Source organism: Bufo gargarizans, chromosome 4, assembly GCF_014858855.1.
Source record: "Bufo gargarizans isolate SCDJY-AF-19 chromosome 4, ASM1485885v1, whole genome shotgun sequence".
NCBI lineage: Eukaryota > Metazoa > Chordata > Amphibia > Anura > Bufonidae > Bufo > Bufo gargarizans.
The window spans coordinates 322,930,280-322,953,093 of NC_058083.1; the positions used below are offsets into that span (position 1 = coordinate 322,930,280).

General features: G+C 43.6%; 1 protein-coding gene across 1 annotated transcript in view; it reads right to left on the reverse strand.

Annotated features, from left to right (window-relative positions):
* AHI1 (Abelson helper integration site 1) overlaps positions 1 to 22,814 on the reverse strand; it is a 210,209-nt gene that overhangs the window by 184,351 nt on the left and 3,044 nt on the right. The window contains exons 2-7 of the mRNA XM_044291599.1: positions 14,941 to 15,017; positions 9,531 to 9,655; positions 6,581 to 7,143; positions 4,227 to 4,360; positions 2,334 to 2,532; positions 799 to 991 (exon numbers count right to left, since the gene is read on the reverse strand). Of these exons, the coding sequence (XP_044147534.1) occupies positions 799 to 991; positions 2,334 to 2,532; positions 4,227 to 4,360; positions 6,581 to 7,143; positions 9,531 to 9,655; positions 14,941 to 14,950 (1,224 nt within the window). The 5' untranslated portion in view covers positions 14,951 to 15,017. The remainder of the gene's footprint in view (positions 1 to 798; positions 992 to 2,333; positions 2,533 to 4,226; positions 4,361 to 6,580; positions 7,144 to 9,530; positions 9,656 to 14,940; positions 15,018 to 22,814) is intronic.

Consider the following 22,814-nt stretch of genomic DNA (forward strand, 5'->3'; position numbering starts at 1 on the left):
GTTAGTAGTGTTGAGCAAAGTGTGCGTTGGAGCCTAGATCCAAAGTCGATTCAGTCAAAACTTTGTTTGAACTTGAACGATAACTGATAATAATCTGGCTATTGAATAACTACTGTTTAGGCGCTATTACGCCCTGTATGTGATATTGTAACTTTACTTTTTGGAGATAATCAATAAAAACTTCGTGATTAAAAAAACTTTGTTTGAATGCTGTACAAAGATCCGTCTCCATACAGCATTCACATGCATTGTCTCCACTGAGGTGAAATTCGTGCGCAAGACTCTGGTGAATAACGTCAGACTTCGATTATTCAACTTGAAGTAGGTACCGAAGTCGACTCTGGATCCCAGTTTTAAAATTGTTTTTAAGTTGACAAATCAAAGTGTCTTGCGAAAATTCGTAGATAACGAATTTTACCTCCATGGAGCCCATACATTTGAATGCTGTACGGAGCCGGATCCCTCCAATCCAGCAGTGGTGGCTGTGCTTGCACGCTTTAGGAAAAAGCGCCAGCCTGTCTGGTGGCCGGGAATGTGGGAGCACACACAGGCTGGTGCTTTTTCCTAAAGTATGCAAGCACGACCACCGCTGATGGATTGCAGGGTGGTCGTAACCATGGAAACAAGCGGTGCATGATGTGATGGGAAAATGAATCCAGCCAACAAAGGAAGCAATATGGATAATATCAGTACATTAGTAAGTGGCTTGTATTAACTTCTTAATCAATAACATTTGCTGAAGTGAGACAACCCCTTTAAGGGTGCAATATATTAATCCATTAACAAAACCATTTCTACCTCAAAGAATATGATAACATTAGGGCCATCTTCCTTAATGTGCAAAAAGTGTGTGAACTTCTCCATGAATATGATTTGTTCATCCCACTCAGGAATCAATGTCTTCAGCCGCTTGAAATCATATGGTTGTGTGAACTCGGGGAGAACATACTCAATTCTTTCTTGGTCATAAAACGATGAAACTGTGTCAGAGCTGAAAATAAGGTACATGGTTTCACTGATCGCACAATGATTGATACACAAAGCATGAAATGGATGGTTGGTTTATTTAAAGATGTTCTCTGAGTATTTTAGGACTCATGGACATAACCGTATCTGTTTTGCAGTCCCCCTTTTTTTTTTTTTTTTTTTTGACAGCCTAATGCACATAACCGTATGTTCGGACTTTTCACATTTTTTGCTGAATTGGATGCGGACCCATTCATTTTAATTGGGCCACAAAAGATGCGGACAACACACTGTGTGCTTTTTGTGTCCGTAAGTCAGTTCCACGGCCCCGCGAGAAAGATAGAACATCCTATTCTTATCCATTTTGCAGACAAGGATAGGGATAGGACATTTCAACTGGAGTTAAAGAAATACTCGGAGGCGGGCCGAACGTATGCACGTATTCTCCTGAAGATAGGTCATCAGTATTTAACAGTCAGGCAACCCCTTTAAAGAGTTTCCTTATAGACGGTTATTTATGGCATATCTCTAGGATAAGCTACCAGTATGTGATCTCGGGTGTCACTCGCAAAACACTTGAAAAAAAGGACCAATGCACTTGAAAGTTTATTATGTGCCTTTCATCTTTTTACCTTCTTCCCTGCACCTTCACAGGTAACTTAGCTACTTAGTTGCAGTGGAGCCCCTTCATTTCAGCCGCTATACCAAAAACAGCTTAGGTTGGGTTCACATCACGTTTAATGCCACTGTTTGACGTATACGTTACAAAAAAAAAGGATACAAAAACGCAGCACACCACATTCTCATATCCTGCACAGTCCTGTAAAAAAAAGTATACAATTTTTTTTTTTACAATGGTAAACTCTATGGAACAATGGTAAACTCTTGGAACTCTATGGTGAACGGATGCCAATGTGTGGGATCAGTCTGAGGTATCCGTTTAACGTATACATTTTTTGTATAAGTTAAACGGATGGGAAAACCGTGATGTGAACCCACCCATATTGCCGAATTTGGCAATTCATCTTAATGCTCGGGGTGATCATAGTGGTTAGATATGAAACAGTGATACACTGATGCCATATCTTAGCAATATACCATCAATCACTATTTGAAGTTTTTAGTTGTAATATAGTCTAAGTAAAAAAAAAAAATTGTATTACAGTCCCACACAATATTTTGAGGAAATAACTTTTCAGTGGAAAGCAATCAAGGGGTGTTTTACCAATGGTTTTTCCTCACTGAGCTAAACAGGGAAAATAAATCTTGAAAACCACAGATACAAATTGCTGCGTCTTGGAGTATTTGCACAATTGCGGTCTGAATATGTAAGCCATAAAGAATAATTAATCATCCTAAAATATCACCTTGTCTCCCTCTTGACATATTCCCCTGTTTTTTGATCAACAACGTGAATCTTCACCAAGGGCCGAGATACCATGAGATCAGTTTTGAGTTTATCAGAGCGATGAATATAAACTCCCAACACCAGGCTGTCATCATACGTGGGTCTAGGGTTCCTTTTCTTGGCATCGTCTTCTTCTGCGTCAAGTCTTTCTATATCATCTATTAATGTAAACAAAATGTTTGCCGATAAGTCAAAATTAAGAAAGAAATGTGGAAAAGTAAAACCCTAATGTTACATTCAGACATGACAGGTTCTGCAAAGAAAATCTGCAAAAAGCACAGTACACAAATCAAACTTATGACAACCCAATCACAAGCAGCTGAAAAAATCTGAATGAATTTTAGAGCATAAATTATTATTCCAAATTCACTGCCTACCCAGTATGTTGCAGATTTGCCACAGATTTCATCCTTAGCAATGCAAACTGTGAAATCCATATCAAAAGCTGCATACGAGCTTACCAAATTGCACCCGATCTGGTGTATCCACAAAGAAAATGGGATCTGACAAAACAAAGGAGTTAAAGGCTATGGACACCTTCAGAGGCAATTTTTTTAGAGTTTGATTTTACAGTTAGGTCCCATTCACACATTCGCAATTTTGTTCTGCATTTTGCAGAACGTAATTGCGGACCCATTCATTTTTATGGGGCTGCACGATGTGCGGCCCGGCTCCGGAAATGTGGACCCACACTTCCGGGTCCACATTTCCGTTCCCGAAAAAAATAGAACATGTCCTATTCTTGTCCGCATATGCGGACAAGAATAGGCATATTCTATTAGTGCTGGCGATGTGTGGTCCCGCAAAATGCGGAACACACATTGCCGTGTCCGTGTTTTGCGGATGCCTGGATCTGCAAAACACGCTACGGACGTGTGAATAGGGCCTTAGTCTTTATTAAACATTTTCTGTAGTTTTTGTCATAAAGGGTTAACTCTTTGCTTAGCTGTGAGCATTTTACTATCAAAAATGAAAGAGGCTTAATTTTTGAAACGTGTAGGGGCAGTGATACTGACCATTTTTGTAATATACTTTATTGAAATCGCACATTTCTAGTAGAAAAATAGCTGTACAGTGGCCCATTTTGAGCCTTAGCAATGCTCCTGTCTTCTGTTTACATAACACAGTCAATGTTGAGCGAGTCTCCACTGTTATGCAAACAGAAGACAGAGGCGCGTTGCTAAGGCTCAAAATGGGCCACTTTACAGCTATTTTTCTACTACAAATGTGCAATTTCAGGAATGAAAGTATATTACAAAAATGGTTAGTATCACTGCTCCTATACATTACAAAAATTTAAAAAAGAATGAAAGTTACACTTTAAGAAAGACCAATTGAAAAAAATGATTTTTAGCTTAAAATGAGTACAATGCAATAATAATAAAAAATGTCCCCAAAGGTATATCCATAGCCTCTAACACATCTGCAAGCTATTCATCTAGCTTACCAAACCTCATTTATATCATAGGCATAAGAATCAAGGTAAAGGGAGAACAGGACATAAAGTTGCATTTCAATATGGGAGCTCCCAAAAATAATTAGTTACCAAACAGTAACTCTATGAACCATGGACTGCTAGCTAGAGCTTAGTTAAAAAGCTTTCTGACACTCCAGCATTTCCACTGGATTTCTAAATTAACAGTTTTGGGGTTTTGTTGGGAGGGGGGGGTTATGGCTTTTTATCAAGCAAAACCAAAAGCACTAGTCATTGCCGGGGACCAGTGAGACAATGCATCTTTCTGGTGAGAGGCATCATCTTTCAAGTCTACAATCATTTGGCTTTTATACCTCCCTGAATGTCCAAGAGTAACCAGCATCCCCTGGTCACAGAAAATACTATACATTTACTAACCTGTTTTAGATTTTTTCTTCGATTTCCTGCCTTTGACTTTGGGAACATCTTCCTGTATATCAGCATTATGTGGAGCTGCCTCTGACTCCTGATCGTGTATTTCTGCCGATTGCAGCTCCGAAACAGACATAACACTGTGTAAAGACAAAAGATATGCGTTTTCTACTCAGTTTATAGTACACTACTAATATCAGCATATTTCATGCTGTTTCTTAGAGTAGGGCTATGTTCACACTGCTTGTGGGTAAACACATTTGGCAAACGTGCTGGAAAGGTTTCCTATGCATTTTCTGCCAAATGAAAAGAAATGACCCAATTCATCCACTGAAGGCTAAAAGAGTGTCCTTGATATTGGAGCCATGTTTCTGTTTTTTGACAGCTATAAGCTAAATTACACATTGACTTGAATAGGACAAAGCTGTAATAGCATGCTGCTAAAAGAACAACATGTGCAATATCAAACAATGTCCAGGACCAATGGAAGTAATGAAGAACCGTCAGTGCTCATCGACAGACCCAGACAAGAACTAGAACTTTTTACCAGGGGCTGTCTAAGAATAGAGGGCACTGTCTATGGCGACCACAACGGCAGTCACTCTTCTCTCTCTATTGATGGCTGAGCCACAATAAAGGTGTGCTGTCATTCAGGAGGCGCGGAAGTAAAGTTAGGCTGAGTTCACACTTCAGATATTTGGTCAGTTATTTCCATGGGAGCCAAAACCAGGTGCGGGTCAAGAACACAGAACGGCAGCAAATCTTTCCATTATATCTGATCTCTGTGTAAGCTTCACTCATGGCTTTGGCTCACAATCACTGACCGAATAACTGAAGTGTGAACTCAGCCTTACCTGCAAAATGTTCCGAAGCCTCGTGCCTTTGTTACCCTTGTCATACCTCCAAAAGCCTCCCTGTAGCAGATTAATGCTAACACTGTGTAGATGGTGGTGACACCAAGATATAATTAAACTGTTCTGTAACGCTGTGCTTACTACCCCCAATTAGCTGGATAGATAGCAGTTAGCGTGACATGATCACATAGCAGTACATAACTACTACATCGGTGACAAATACAAATGCACAAAATGAGACACAATGCTCCTGCAAATTTGTATCTTCCATGGCCCTGCGGTTCTCCGAACCCACTTAAAGGGGTTATCGCACAATTAATGTAAAAAATGAAAATCAGAGATCATATAGTTCATGACGATCTCCTTCTAACAAAGCTAGACGCCTAGAACCGGCCCTGTACCTCACATGGATCCAGGGCTCTCCACGCATTGCTCTGCTTAATTAAGGGAGAGTTCACATCTCTGTTTTATTTTCTGTCCTTCGGATCCGTCAGAATAACATAAAAAAATTTAAAAAATGTAAGAAAATGGATCCTGTGCATCAGTTATGCACTTTTAGCATCCATTTGAGCCATTTCCATCCTGCATGCAGGACCTGCAGTACTTTTTTCCCTATCTAATGGAATGGCTCAAACGAATGCAAAATGTGCAACAGGATCCGCTTTTTTACAGGATCCTGTGCATAACTGACGGATCAGAAGAACAGAAAATGAAACAGAGATGTGAACACTCCCTTACACCAAGCTGGCAGCTCGAGGGGGGGGTCTTTTCCACTGCAGCATGGGGGGGGGGGGTCCTCTCTGCCGCAGCTCTCTCCCTATCACAGCTCAGAAGGCATGAAACTGAGCAAAAGAACAAAGAGCAGGTGGCGCTACAGATACCGTACATTCAGTGGCTATGCTACATTTCTAATTACATGCAACTACAAAAGTATTCACATCCAGGTGCTGGTTTGAAAATTGGGGGACAGCCCCTTTAAATTAGGATATCAGCACTGGAGAACTCCGTGGGGCAGAAGTAATCCACGGCTGCTCTTTTTGGTTGGGAAGGAATCAGCGCTTGTCTCATTGTTGGTTATGGGACTATGGCATCAGGGGCCACAAAAAAAGCTCCAAAGCCATACTGTGGGCATCCTGATACTATGAATTTAGCCGCTATGCCACCAGCCAGACTCCCACAGATCAAAAAATGGGTTTCCTGTGTCCCCACATGAAAGAAGAGGCTGGTCAAGCATGCACGCTTCTGGTTCATTCATTCTCTATAGGACTACTGGAAAGAGCAGAGCACAGAACTTGGCTATCTCCAGCAGTTCCATACAGACATAATACAGCAGACATGCGCAGTATGTTGGTCCATTCATACAGGGGAAGGGGACCCCTGTTCTTCTAAGCAACAGGGGTCCTAGCAGTCAGACCCCCACGATCATATACTTGTCCCCTACCTTGTGGATAGGGAATACGTGTCTAACTTGGCACAACCCCTTTAACCATCAATGAATAAAAATACCTTGTTTCTGGCTCTGTTTCAACCATATCTTTCTTTTTCCTCCTTTTTTTCTTGTCAGTTCCATTTTCTAGCAGAAGGTGCTGTTGGTCGTCACCGCTGAAGAGATGAGCCCTTAATTTCTTTTTTATCTTTTCTTTGATTTCATTTGTTTCCTCCTGAGAAACTTGAAGTCTGTAGGCTTCAAAAAGTTCTTTCTCGTTTTCATAATCAGTAGGAGTTCGTTGTTCACCTGTGGTATCCGCTGTCCCAGAATGCTCGAAATGCTGTCCCTCAAGATTTGAAATGCTACAAGGATTGAGCTGCTGTACTAAGTTTTTCACGGGATGTTCACTAAAGTTGCTTTTTTCTGCCACTCCAGTTTTCTTTTTTTTCTTCTTTTCAGATTTTGCATGCGTGTGCTTTGTAGTGGTGTCATTGCCTCTTTCTTCACTTTCCCACAGCTGTCCTATGTTTTTTTTCTTTGTAACCCTTGGACTTTCCTCTTCTACACCATATGTACTGCTTTCTAATGTTTCCTGAATACGATCCTTGGCAGGATGAAGTTGGGTTCTGAATGTTTCAAGCTTTCGGATAAAATGGAAACACTTTATCAAAAAAATAATGCAACATAATCTGAACAACAGTCATTGACCTCCACTTGCAATGGTGTTATTCATTTTTCAACTGGACTTGTAAAAAATATATTGCTCCTGTCCCCGGATATCACAGACCAGACATTGCCCAGATGCTCTGGTACATTGGTACAATTATTTCTATTTAAGAATTGCTATGTTTTGAGTGATCTAAATATGTAATAATCAAGGGAAAAATTATTTATGTAGTACAAGTTCCCTTTAAGAGGTTGTCAAGGACTTTTAAAATTGGCTACATGCAGGGAATGCAGTAAAATACAAAAATAACCAATACTCTCTTATTCCATCCCTCATAAATCCATTGCCTCTGCTCCGATGGTCCCACCAATCCTTTCTCCTGCAATGATGGCATGGTGTACATGCACATGACTGCTGCAGTCAATCACTGGCCTCAGAGGTATCATGCTTTACCTGTAAGAATCACTGCAGTGGTTATGTGCATGCATAGCATGTCCTCACTGTAGGAAAAAGAACCAGTAGGGACCACCAGAGCAGAGACAATGGATTGATGGGGTTTACAATAGATGAGCATTGGTTATTTTTTATTTTATCACATTTCCTGCACATGACCAATTTTTTTATATGCTGGACCACGCCTTTAAACGAGTTGCCCAATTAGCAGCCTGTCCCGACATAAATGCCAACTGTCGGACATAAAACACTGCATGCAGAGGTATTTGCAGCATTGTCCGGCTATTTCATAGCACTACTGTAACCGTAGCCTAATCCACCAGATAGGGAATAAGTGTCTGATCAGTGGGGGTCTGACTGACGGGCCCCTGCTGATCACAGGAACGGGGGCTCATGTTCCCCTGTCTGAATGGAGCAGCAGACACACAAACATGTCCACTACTCTATTCAACTTTATGGGACTAGCTAAGCGCTTGTACTTGACTATCTCTGGCAGTTCTATAAAGTTGAATACAGCAGCGGACATGCAAGCATGTCTGCTGATCCATTCAAACAGGGGAACGAATGCTTCTGTTCTCATGATCTGTAGGGGCCCCAGCAGTCGTACACCGCAATATCAGACACTTATCCCCTATCCTGTGAATAGGGGATTAGTTCTTGTAAAACTAGGTCAACCCGTTCAAGTAAAACTCATTCTCTCACATCAGCACCTGACCAGAGATGTATCATGACCTGTTTCATGATGCCCTTTGCTGTATTCTGCAATAGTATCATTTACAGTTTGTACAGTACATGAATATGCAGATCACAGTAAGGCCTCATGCACACGACCTTTTTTTTTTTTAAGGTCCGCAAAAACGGGGTCCATAGGTCCGTGATCCGTGACCGTTTTTTCTTCCGTGGGTCTTCCTTGTTTTTTGGAGGATCCACGGACATGAAAAATGAAAAAAAAAATCTAAGTCAAGTTTGCCATTGAAATGATAGGAAAAAACGGACTCGGATCACGGGCACGGATGCGGATGACAATCTTGTGTGCATCCGTGATTTTTCACGGACCCATTGACTTGAATGGGTCCGTGAACCGTTGGCCGTGAAAAAAATAGGACAGGTCATATTTTTTTCATGGCCAGGAGACACGGATCACGGATGCCGCTGCCAAACGGTGCATTTTCCGATTTTTCCACGGACCCATTGAAAGTCAATGGGTCCGCGAAAAAAAACTGAAAACGGCACAACGGCCACGGGTGCACACAACGGTCGTGTGCATGAGGCCTAAAGGAGAGTGTCACGATCTAGAAGAGGCAAGAAGGACATCAAAGGACCCAGAAACAAAAGTATTTTTTGAGAATGGGTGATTGAACTAAACTCCGGATGTTATTACTTCTTTCTTTAAAGGGGTTATTCCGTTTTTTTAAACTGATGACTTATCCGTTGGATAGATCATCGGTATCTGATCGGCGGGGGTCCAACACCCAGGACCCCTGCCGATCAGCTGTTTAAAAAGGCAGCTGCGCCTGCAGTAGTGCCGCGGCCTTCTCACTGTTTACCGCAGGCCCAGTGACGGCACGACTAGTATCAACTGGCCTGGACGGGGCTAAGCTCCATTCAAGTGAACAGAGCTTATCCCGCCCAGGCCATTGATACTGGTTGGGACGTCACTGAGCCTGTGGCACTACTGCCAGCGCCGCTGCCTTTCTCAAACAGCTGATCGGCAGGGTTCCCGGGTGTCGGACCCCCACCGATCAGATGCTGATGATCTATCCAGAGGATAGATCATCAGTTTAAAAAAACCTGCAGAACCCCTTTACTAAATGCCTATAAATATTCTCTGTTCGTCGAGTAAATCACAATGAATAGCTGTAACCTAATTCCATTGAAAATAAGTTCATTACATATGAGATACATACTACAACATGTTCTTCCTTAGGTGCTTTCTTCTTTTTGGTCTTTTTTTTCACTTCTGAAAGAGCAGCATAACTCTGAAAGACCTCATCAAAACGGCTCTTTGTCCTCGCTTTTGCCTCACTCTCTACTGCAAACACAGAAACACAAGGATATATTATATACAGATGCAGAAGGGACAATAATCACATCAACAATTGTACAATGTCATATGGACTACAACTAAACAATAAAACATCCATAATAATGACTTATCTTCAGTAGAGGTCATCGATATCAGATTGGTGAGGGTCTGACATCTAGCCCCCCATCGACTAGCTGTATTCAGCAGCCTCCAGATATACGAACCCAGAATCTAAAAGCTCGGTCCACTGTGTGTGCTTACTGCAGCTCAGCTCCCATTCACCCGAGGACAGGTCATCAACATCTGGACATTGGCAGCTTTATGCCTATTAAAACTAATTCCAGTGCCGGGCAGTGGACAGTTGTACAAGCATAACGTCTTGTCCCTGGACAGAGGTCCAGCTGGCAAAAAAATTACATTTGATCCAATACACAAAAGAGTCTACAAATACCAGTAGGTGGCCCGAAGCCCATCTAGTACTCAAGTTCTCCTCATTAAATCCTGCCTGGCACCTCCCCCTTGACTCCCCCACCAGCATCCGACACCACACTCTGCAGGACTGAAAACAAGACTATGGGAGAGGTGGCATGTAGGGTTTTGTGAGACGAACCTAAGCACTTGTCAGGCTCTGGACCATTCACTGGGCACTTGCCAACTAATTTGCATATTGGATCAAACTTCATTCTATCAGCGACTGGACGTCTGTCCAGGGACACAAAGGGGTGCTCGTAAAAGTGGCTTCCTCCAGTACCAGAGGCGGGAATCAGGTTAACACACAGAAAGGAGTTGACTACCTTACTTTAAAGGGCATCTCAGGGCTCCAGACTAAAAAAAATATGAAGGAGCCATTGGCTCCTAACCTGAAAAATTTTGGAGCCAAATGAAATTTTTTGTCGCCAAATTTAAAATATATATATAATATAGCTGGGATGCTTAGGAGCATATAAGCCATCTAACGCCTCATGCACACGAACGTGTATATTCTTTCCATGTCCATTCCGTTTTTGTATTTTTTTGCGGGCCAAATACGGAACCATTCATTTCAATGGGCCTGCAAAATAAACGGAAGTTACTCCGTGTGCATTCTGTTTCTGCATGTCCGTACTTCTGTTCCACAAAAAAAATAGAACAAGTCCTATTATTGTCCGCATTACACACAAGGATAGGACTGTTCTATTAGGGGCCAACTGTTACATTCCGCAAAATACAGAATGCACACGGACGTCATCCGTATTTTATGCAGAACCAGTTTTTGCAGACCGCAAAATGCATACTGTTGTGTGCAAGAGGCCTAAGTCTGAGAGGACACAATAACCCCTTTAAGCAGTGCATGTTGATTAAGTCAGCTGGCACATGCCCAATGAGGCAGGTCTGTGAACAGTACCGTACCATGAGCTTCTACTTTTTTACTAGGCCATCAGCACCTGCAATGAATAAAAATAATCTAACACAGCAATCTAACTCCTGTTATAGGTGCCAGGAAAAAAAAAAGGTGTCAAGGCTGTCCATCATTAGTGCATGGACAGCTTAAACCAGGAACACACTAGAAATCAGACAGCAACTGTACATATGTCATTTAGTGTTGATTTGGAAAAATATTAAAGGAGTTGACAAGGGAGGCAAAACATTTTGTACAGTGCTCAGGGTGGTTTAAAAAGAATCAATACTCACCACCACTGATCCCCTGCCACTCCTATTTCAATGCTTAATGGGTCCCCACTGGTCTCTGCACACAGGAAATGCCAGCTCAGTCAATCACTGGTCGAGAAAAGTATAGTGCCATGGCTAGTGATTGGCTGAGCAGGCTTCTCCTGGCATTTTTCTGCTTGTGGAGACTGGACCATTAAGTAGAGACGAGGTGGAAACCCAGTTGGAACGGGAACATCATTGAGGGATGGTGAGTTTTGATTCTTTAATATAAAACCACTCCAAACACTTTACTAAAATTTTGCACTGCACTGGACAATCCCTTTAAACATTTTGTACTCAGTACTTAAGGAACAGCAATAGGTTAGATAATAAAAAATACTAAAAACTCTCACCAGTTGAATCCCACATCACTCCTGCAATGATCCTTCCTTATTTTCTGGTGCTGTACATTCACATGATGCAAGTCTGTGGTCACCTGCTGCACATGCTGGCATCACCAATGAGGCCAGTAATTGTCTGCAATGGTCACATGGACATATTCCATGTCATGATTTCAGGAAAGAAAAAACTGCTGGGGACAACAGCATCAGTGCTGAAGTGGCCGGGAATTAACCGGCAAGCAAGTTTATTTTTATTTTTTCATATTTCCTGCGCTTAATTTCTTTTGAATTAAAGTTTTTGAAAATCCCTTTATTTACTAATTAACCTGATTTATTTATGCAGTAATGATGGTCCTGAGTACTAATAATGTGCAATCAGCACTGTAGAAACTGGGGAATATGGACAAGAACATATGCAGAATACATACCCATGTTTCAGGCTCCTTAAAGTTTATGAGATTAGGGAAGCCATTAAACGTTTGAGACTTGTTAGGCTACTTTCACACTTGCATTCGGGGCTCCGCTTGTGATTTCCGTTTGAAGGCTCTCACAATCGGCCCCGAACGGATCCGTCCAGCCCTAATGCATTCTGAGTGGATGCGGATCCGCTCAGAATGCATCAGTCTGGCAGCGTTTGGCCTCCGCTCCGCTCAGCAGGCGGACACCTGAACGCTGCTTGCAGCTTTCGGGTGTCCGCCTGGCCGTGCGGAGGCAAACTGATCCGTCCAGACTTACAATGTAAGTCAATGGGGACGGATCCGTTTGAAGTTGACACAGTATGGCTCAATTTTCAAAGTGATCCGTCCCCCATTGACTTTCAATATAAAGTCAAAACGGATACGTTTGCACTATCATGTGCAGACACCAGACGGATCCGCTCCGAACGCAAGTGTGAAAGTAGCCTTAGTCACATCAGTTTGTTGTGAGGGAAAACTGGAGTCCAAGGTCTGCTGGGAGCTTGATGGGATTTGCGATGTAGGAGTGCTGAATTCACACGTCTGTGAGATCCCGGCCCGGAGTCCTGCTTAGAGCAGGAGCGCACGGCATCATTGGTTGCTATGACGCCGTGCGCTTCCTGCTGCCGCCGCACTGTAATACACTGGGATCACACCAGTGTATTACTGTACTACGGCGGCAGTAGGGGGTTTAGGCGCATATGGCGACAAGACTACAAAGTCTTGTCGCCATTTTGCAAATCCAAGTCGCATTGGCGACCATTTTGGTCGCCATCTGGAGCCCTGCATCTGTCACCAGTTTTCTGCTGCCCTCACTTTTAAATCCTAACATCTCCAGCGCAGTCCAATGAGTCCCCATATTCATGGGCTCTCGGCTCTCCCCGCCCACCTGCCTCTGATTGACAGTTTGTTTTCCCTATGAATCAGAAGAAGTTGGGCGGGGACAGCCAGGAGCTCATGAATATGTGGACTCAGTGGAGCTGTTCAATACAAGATTTTGGCAAAATGGCTGGGTCAATTAAAGGGGTTCTCCGGGAAGAAAATGAAAATACGTAAATATTACTTTATTATTAATATATTCACAAATAACTTTCATTAGTTATAATGGCTCGTTTTGTCTGGGGAGCAATGATTAGGAGAAACAAACTGGCCGCTGTCCTATTAGTACACACAAAACCTGTCCTAATCACACAGGAGGACGAGTTACTTCACAACACTGAGCTAAAGAGCTGCCTCATCCTCCTCTCTGCTCTGCTTGTCAGGGAATTAAGTAAAGTGACCCAGCATTTTGCTAAGGAGATCTCACACCAGTTTATGTTGTCCTCAGGTCACCATAAAACTGGTGACAGATTCCCTTTAATATTCAACCATCTTACATATAATGCATTATAAAAAGATATTACTATTAATAAATTGAATTAGCTAGTTTTACACTTACCTCTATAGGAGTCAAACATTTTCACAATAATTTAAGCCAGCGGTGGTCAGCCCAGCACACAACAGAGACCTCAGATGAGGCCCATAACTCCATCCAAGGGCTGCACATATCAAGGGTCCCCTTGTAGCGAGATGGTTGCATATGCAAAGTGACAACTCTTCATTATAGTCTAAATAACTTTTTACATTGGCCAGGAATCGCAGAAATGATCTGGGATGAATGCTCATTCGGACACTCGTTCCCGATAACTTGAGCTATCAACCACCCAACAAACAAGCAAATGCTTATTAGTCGGGTGATCACATTGGGCACCTAAAATCCTCGTTCATCACCAGCACATTGTTCTGTGTAAACAGGGATGTGTCCGACAAACAATGGAACTGTATGGGGGCGAGCGTAGTTTTTCAGGGTTTCTCAATGTTTCTGAATGAAATCGATTAGGACATTACTGCGCTGGATGGCCGCTAGAACATCTGCAATACCCAGTCCCCATAGCGCTCTGTGCTTTTATTGTGTTAAAAAACAGTTTTGATCGATATGCAAATGAACCTCATATGTTATCTGTATCCGGAGATGAGTCCAGCGGAAAGGAGCCCAGCACTGCCCCGCGTCCTCTGAATCTCCTCCTTGCTGGCTGACGTCACAGAGCTGGAGCACCGAAATCTCGCGATGCGCGAGCTAGCGCATGCGCAGTGTCGGCATCATGTTCATTCCCTGTGCTGGCATCAGCACAGGGAACGAACTACGCATGCGCTAGCTCACGCATCGAGAGATTTCGGCGCTCCAGCTCTGTGAATTCAGCTAGCAAGGAGGAGATTCGGAGGACGCGGGGCGGTGCTGGGCTCCTTTCCGCTGGACTCATCTCCGGATACAGGACACATATGAGGTTCATTTGCATATCGGTCAAAACAGTTTTTTAACACAATAAAAGCACAGAGAGCTATGGGGACTGGGTATTGCAGATGTGCTAGCGGCCATCTAGCAACCCATGTCCCCAGCTCTATGCGCAAAATCCTGGTGACAGGTTCCCTTTAACTCAGTGCTGCAAACACGAGACATAGTTATTGGCGTTAGGCCTTATGCACATAACTGTATCAGTTTTGCAGTCTGCAAATCGCGGGTCCCCAAAATACAGATATGGTCAGTGTACTGTCCCCTTTTTTTGCGGACTTATTGACTTTAATCGACGGTCTGCATTTTGCAGCCGTATTGTATCTTTTTGCTAAAAGATAGAACATGTCTTATACTCGGCCACAGATTGCAGCACATAGACACATTGAATTCAAAGGGTCCTCTAAAAAACACGGATGCAACCACCTGCTTAATGTGAACACACAGTAAAACATGTAACACTGGTAGCAATTTTACCTGTAGGCATCTTCAATCCTAGAACCAATGCGGGCTGCACATTGTCATGTTTGCTTCATAGCTGTCCACGATACAACCTGTACAAAGAAATCCATTAAAAACATAAAAGGATAAAAAATATGATAAGAAGGATACACATACTGTAATGGATGAATACTTGGGGGTTAAAGGATAGTCTGTGACAGTTGGGACCTCTCTTTGCTTACTATTAATGGGAGCATTCTAATTTACCGTAAAGGGGTTGTGCCCTTTAGTAAACCTATTTCCATATGCACTACTAAGGTAGGGTGCCATGTAGCGGTAGCGGTATGCAGCAGAAAAACCACACGGGTAGGTGTTCCAAATAGATTGTTAGTTAAATGCACAGTTTTTGCAGTTTTGCCTACAGACTGCGTGGACATTAAATGGTAACTGCCGTTTCACACAATTTTGCATTAATTAATAGTATAGATGACTATAAGAAACTTAGTAATATATCTAATAAGCAAATAATTTCTTGTTCTAGTGTTATCAGCTCCTCCCAAACCTTTCCTAAACCAACATTCCATCTTCGTTAAAGAGGACCTGTGACCACAAAATGCAGTCCAGTCTGCAGGCAGCATGTTATAAAGCAGGAGGTGCTGAGCAGATATATAGTTTGGGGAAAATATTCAGTAAAACGTGTAACTTATATATTTGAAGCTCTCCTCCTTCTGAGCTCAGTTGTACACGAGGCTGTCTTATTATTGACTGACTGTATATACACAGAATGCTATACTGACACTGATAACACCTCCATCTTGAATAAAGAAGTCAGAAAGAGCTGAGGTTTAAATGTATAAGTTACAAGTTTTGCTAAATCTTTTCCCAAAACTACGTATAAATCTGCTCAGCATCTCTTGCTCTATAATTGTGGTGACAGGTCCTCTTAAGGATGAGCTGTGTGCTCAGTGAAGAATCATTACACCATCCAACAGACATCCATTGAGAGGGGAGGGGGAGGAGTGAGCAGCAAAGATAGACAGAAAGGAACAGGAATGACAAACAACAAGTGCTTTATTCATCTCACTACTGCTCAGTACTTCTCTAAAATGTCCGATCATATGCTTCTCAGTGATTCTGGGTGAGGTAGAGTTAAGAAGAATCTGCTGTCTATTTGTGCAGTCTATGGGGAGACATCATTACAGATGGACTTCACCCACCATATCAAGGACAACTAAAAAAGTTATAGATAGAGCCTTTCATATATAAACACATGGCAGCCTTTTCTGAAAAGCCATCTGAAACTACAAGCACGAGTAAACAATCATGTTAACACCTATTCAGTTTTTCAGGTAAAATGACAGTATTGTGCGGCCATTAAGGAACTTTACTACTGCTGACCTATCCTTAAGATAGATAGTAAATATCGACTCCTGGCACCCCCACCAATCAGCTGTTTTCAGGAGCTACTGAGCCAGCATTACAGTAATCCGGCACGGTTATTACAGTCTATGGAATTGGGAAGTTACGGAGTCTGATTCTGTTTCAGCCGCTATACAATGTACAACGCTGGGCTTGGTGAGCTGCGAGAAGGCCGCAAGGCTCACAGGAGTGCCAGTGACTTCTCAAACAGCTGAACAGTGAGGGTCTCGGGTGTCGGACCCCCCCCCATTCAGATACTGATGATCTATCCTGGGAATAGGTCATCAGTATCCATATCCCAGAAAACCCCTTTAACTCTTAATTAAATAAGAGTGCCGGTTCACATGCGGCTGCTGCTGTGTAGCTCAGTTCCCTTAGGCCAGCTCCAGATGAATGTGTTCAGTCCAGGAAACATGCCCCGTGTGGGAGCTGGATTTCCCGGACTGAACACTGCTCCTCTAAAGTGAGCTCCCAGCATCACAATAAATTACAGCATTATGTGACTATAAAACACAGAGAGAGAAAATGCACCAAACAGATATAACACTGACTATGCTGGCAAGACATAAATAAGGCCCCTTTCACACGGGCGAGTTTTCCGTGCGGGTGCGATCCGTGCGGCGAACGTATGGCACCCGCACTAAATCCTGACCCATTCATTTCTATGGGGCTGTGCACATGAGCGATGTTTTTAACGCATCACTTGTGCGTTCAGTTGAAATCGCAGCATGCTCTATATTTTCCGATTTTGACGTGACGCAGGCCCCATAGAAGTGAATGGGGTGTGTGAAAATCGGATGGCATCCGCAAGCAAGTACGGATGCCGTGCGATTTGCACGCATGGTTGCTAGGAGACCATCGGGATGGAGACCCGATCATTATTATTTTCCCTTATAACATGGTTATAAGGGAAAATAATAGCATTCTGAATACAGAATGCATAGTAAACCAGCGCTAGAGGGGTTAAAAAAAAATAAAAAAATTTTTAACTCACCTTAGTCCACTTGCTCGCGAAGCTGGCATCTCCTTGTGTCTCCGCTGCTGATGAACAGGACCTGGGGTGAGCTACTCCATTAAATAGAGCTTAAGGACCTTCGATGACTTCACTCCGGTCATCACATGATCTTTTACCATGGTGAATCACCATGGTAAAAGATCATGTGACGTACCATGTGATGACCGGAGTGACATCATCGAAGGTCCTTAACCTGTATTTAATGGAGCAGCTCACCCCAGGTCCTGTTCATCAGCAGCGGAGACACAAGGAGATGCCGGGCTTCATGATCAAGTGGACTAAGGTGAGTTAAATTATTTTTTATTTTTTTTTAACCCCTCTAGCGCTGGTTTACTATGCATTCTGTTTTCAGAATGCTATTATTTTCCCTTATAACCATGTTATAAGGGAAAATAATACAATCTTCAGAACATCAATCCCAAGCCCGAACTTCTATGAAGAAGTTCGGGTTTGGGTACCAGACATGCGCGATTTTTCTCACGCGAGTGCAACACATGACAATGTTTTGCACTTGCGCAGAAAAAATCGCGCATTTTCCCGCAACGCACCCGGCTCTTATCCGGGCAAAAAAAATGACGCCCGTGTGAAAGAGGCCTAAAGGCATTAAAAGCTGAGACTTTTGCCAATATATTCCAGTCATGGAGATATCGGAGCCCATCATGCACCACGTCACGGTTCTCAGCATGGCAAGGGGTCCTAACCGCTGCTCTAACTGTGGTGTGAACACGGTCTGAAGGTGATGTAATTCAGCTCGCAGCCAAGCTCCCCACAATTGCCCAGCATGTATACTGCGGTAGTACTATGTGAATGAAGCCAGGCCGCGAGCCACACCCACACCAGACCATGTGATGGAGGTTACCAGGTGCAAAAGAGTGTTAGAATGCCAGGTAAAGGCAAACACACTCAAATCTAACAAGGCAGAAACCAAAAAAATATATAGTGGCAATTCTGGAGGAGCTGCCAAACCCCTGACACTGTGGCGTGTCTTCTATTGGGGGAGCAGCCCGACCACATGTGGACCGCAGTAATCGACTAACCCCAGCAAAGTCTCAGCTTTTAATACCTTTATTCATGTCTTGCCAGCATAGTCAGTGTTATATCTGTATGGTGCGTTTTCTCTCTCTGTGTTTCATATGATTGCTACATTCTGTGTAGTTTGCTCTTGTGGTGCATGTGGACCGCGCCGACATCCTCCATTGTATGCATATTTTGCTGGGGTTAGTCGATTACTGCGGTCCACAAGCTCCTCCAGAATTGCCACTATATATTTTTTTGTTTTTTGGTTTCTGTCTATTATGTGACTATAGTTCAGCAGACTCATGGCCAGGAAGGAATTCGCAGCATTATAAACCATTATGATGCTGCGAGTTCGCTTCAGAGGAGCAGTGTTCAGTCCAGGGAAATCCTGCTTCCACGTGGAGCATGTTTCACGGACTAAATACGCTCGTCTGAAACTGGCCTTAAAGAGGACCTCTCATGGGCCCAGACATTATGAAGTAACTAGCAGGATATGTAGAGCATAGTGCACTGATGGAATATTGCTTACTATTTTTTCTGGACGCCGCTCTGTTCGCCTGTTGTCCACCCCCCCCCCCCCTTTTCCCACCTGGTATGTAAATGAATCTCCACTGTGACTGGATGGTGGCACAGGCATTATTACATCAGTGCACTATGCCCTACATATCCTGATAGTTACTTCATAATGTCTGGACCAGGGTGGATTTGATTTAAATCACTAGTCAGTAAGGCTTGATTTAAATCATAGTTTTCTACATAAAGACTAATTCTTGCTGGTATAACTTATAATATGCAAGTAGATGAAGATTTTTAGAACAACATTTCGTATCTGCACAGACGGATCCGCACCTATAATTCAAACGCTTGTATCCGTTCAGAACGGATTCGTTTGCATTACTCTTTTTTTTTTAAAGTCTAAGTCTAAACGGATCCGTCCTGACTTACATTGAAAGTCAATGGAGGGCGGATCTGTTTTCAACCGCACCATATTGTGTCAGTGAAAACCGATCCTTTCCCATTGACTTACATTGTAAGTCAGGACGGTTCGTTTGGCTCCGCATCTAGAGCGGAATGGAGGCGGAACGGAGCCAAACGGATGCATTCTGAACTGATCCTTATCCATTTGGGCTGAATTGATCCGTTTTGAACCGTTTGTGAGATCCCTGGAACGCCAGTGTGAAAGTAGCCTTAGTTTGATTCTGTATTCATAGGTTTGTAGAAGTTAGGATTAAGACGGAGCCTCTAGGTGCTGAAAAGACGCCCCCATAGCACCTAGAGGCTCATTTGCATAGGAATAAAAGTTAGTTTTTTAATTAAATGGCTCCACACAAAGGTCTAAGAATTGCATGGTCATAGAGATCAGACACTAGCAGATCGCTAGTGTCTGAAAGCTAATTCGGTCAAAATGAGGTGGTAGAAACCCTTTAACTTCTACAAACCTATGAATACAGAATCAAACTAAGGCTACTTTCACACTAGCGTTCGGCTGTCCGCTCGTGAGCTCCGTTTGAAGGGGCTCACGAGTGGACCCGAACGCCTCCGTCCAGCCCTGATGCAGTCTGAATGGATGCGGATCCGCTCAGACTGCATCAGTCTGGCGGCGTTCAGCCTCCGCTCCGCTCAGCAGGCGGACACCTGAACGCTGCTTGCAGCGTTCGGGTGTCCGCCTGGCCGTGCGGATCCGTCCAGACTTACAATGTAAGTCAATGGGGACGGATCCGTTTGAAGATGCCACAATATGGCTCAATCTTCAAGCGGATCCGTCCCCCATTGACTTTCAATGTAAAAGTCTGGACGGATCCGCTCAGGCTAATTTCACACTTCGCTTTTTTTTGCCAATTTAATGCAGACGGATCCGTTGTGAACGGAGCCTCCGTCTGCATTAATATGATCGGATCCGTTCAGAACGGATCCGATCGAACGCTAGTGTGAAAGTAGCCTAAGGTGGTAGAAACCCTTTAAGGTATTTTTCTCAACTCTGTTCCTATTATAACATTTTTGCTGTGAAGAAGAGGCATGTGACCTCTGCTGAGTCAAATTCAGTTTTGAGAACTACAAAAGTAAACCAAGCATCAGTGATAATATCTTGTAGGCAGAGAAACTGCCCAATAATCTTATAAAAACCTCTGGAAGAGCATGACATTGTGAATGGATTAATGGAATTTATTTACCCAAAAAAATTAACATATACAGCCTTATTCTACATAATTAAAAAACTCATCTTTATTTCATGATGGAATAACCTTTGGATGGTAATATATTTTCCTCAAAAAGCATTTTATATAAAAAAAAAAAAATCAGATTTTTTTTTTTTTTAATCAGATTTTTTTTTGAAAAAATCATTGATTTTTATCCACCCTGGTCTGGACCCATGAGAGGTCCTCTTTAAAGGGATTGTGCAGCCCATACATATTGATGACCTATTGTCAGGACAGGTCACTAAGTATGGCCTGCACAACCCCTTTAAGTTATTCTGAGTTAATAGAGGATCACCTGTGCAGAACATATCCAGTCTCTACATTATCTTACAGCATATATTATATAGGAAAGTAAGTACGTACAGACCGGGAGGCACTGATTCAGCACAAGGAGCGTCTAGGAGTTTGGCCTCATGCACACGACCGTTGTTTGGGGGCAGCTCGGATGCGGACCCATTCACTTCAATGGGGCCGCAAAACATCCGTGTGCTGTCCACATCAGTGGCTCAGTTCCGCGGCCCTGTCAAAAAAATATAACATGTCCTATTCTTGTCCGCGCTTTGCAGACAAGAATAGGCATTTATATTGCCGGCGCCCGTTCCGTTCCGCAAATTGCGGAAAGCAACACAGGCGGCTTCCATTTAAGCGGATCTGCGGTTTGCGTGCATGAGGCCTTTATCTGACCAAAATGTCATTATCCTCCTTGGTTACAGTCAGATACTGGGGCTACATGGCGACGTGTGCTGTGACATTGAATCTAATGGTGTCACAGTGCCACGGCTACAACACGACAATCGCCTGATCCAGACCTGATGGATTTCGTGTTGCAGGTCGCCATCAACTCTACTGACACGTGGCTCGCCTGTGATGTTACTGTGATCCGTTTGTGTTTTACAGCCAAATCTCAGCTGTAAAATAGTCAGGAGATATTTCTGAGCCTTGTTTTGGGTGACACATTCCACCCCACATCCCGCCCACCATCGCTGGAAGTCAGCACCAGAAATACAAGGGACCGTCAACATTGTAGAGGACAGGGCTCAGCACTGCTCCCACTGAAGTCAACGGTTGGGGCACTGTTATGGGGACACTGACTGCAACTGTTAGGGCTGTTTCACACGAGCGGATGCCGTGCGTGACATCCGCTGCGTGAATGACAGCCAAGACCCGATGCAGACTACAGAAGCACGGAGCAGTAACATGATTGATAATGCTCTGTGCCTCTCTGTGATCTCTTTACCACGAAATCACAGCGAGATAAAGTTGTCACCGTGATTTCGTAGTAAAGAGATCACAGAGAGGCACGGAGCATTATCAGTCATGTTACTGCTCCGTGCCTCTGCTGTCTGCATCGGGTCTTGGCTCTCAGTCACGGAGCGGATGTCACGCACTGCATCCGCTCGTGTGAAACAGCCCTTAGGGGGCACTCTAGATGGCACTGGTACTCTCTGGGAGCCACTGTTATGGGGGATAATATCTGGATGGCAATGGTGACAGTGTTAATTGTTAAGGAGGGTACTCTGGATGGAACTGAAGCACTGGTACTCTCTGGGTGACACTGCTATGGGGGATAATATCTGGGTGGCACTGGTACTCTCTGGGTGACACTGGTAAGGAGGGCACTCTGGATGGCACTGAAGCACTGGTATTCTGTCGGTCACACCAATATGGGGGAATAATATCTGTATGACACTGTTAGGGGGGCACTCTGGATGGCACTGAAGCACTGGTACTATCTGGGTGACACTGATGGGGGACAATATCTGGATGGCACTGGTACTCTCTGGGTGACACTTATGGGGGGATAATATCTGGATGGCACTGGTACTCTCTAGGTGACACTGTTATGGGGGGGATAATATCTGGATGGCACTGGTACTCTCTGGGTGACACTTTTATGGGGTGATAATATCTAGATGGCACTGGTACTCTCTGGGTGACACTGTTAAAGGGTTTCTACCACTTCGGTTTCACATAATTAGGTGTCAGACACTAGCGATCCGCTAGTGTCTGCTCTGCCAAACAATCCTAAAATAATAGCTTTTGAGGCAGCCGTTTCGCTAAAAAAAGAACTTATATTGATATGCTAATGACCCTCTAGGTGCTATGGGGGCGTCATTAGCACCTAGAGCAGGCATCCTCAAACTGCGGCCCTCCAGCTGTTGTAAAACTACAACCCCCACAATGCCCTGCTGTAGACTGATACCCGTAGGCTGTTTGGGTATGCTGGGAGTTGTAGTTTTGAAACAGCTGGAGGGCCGCAG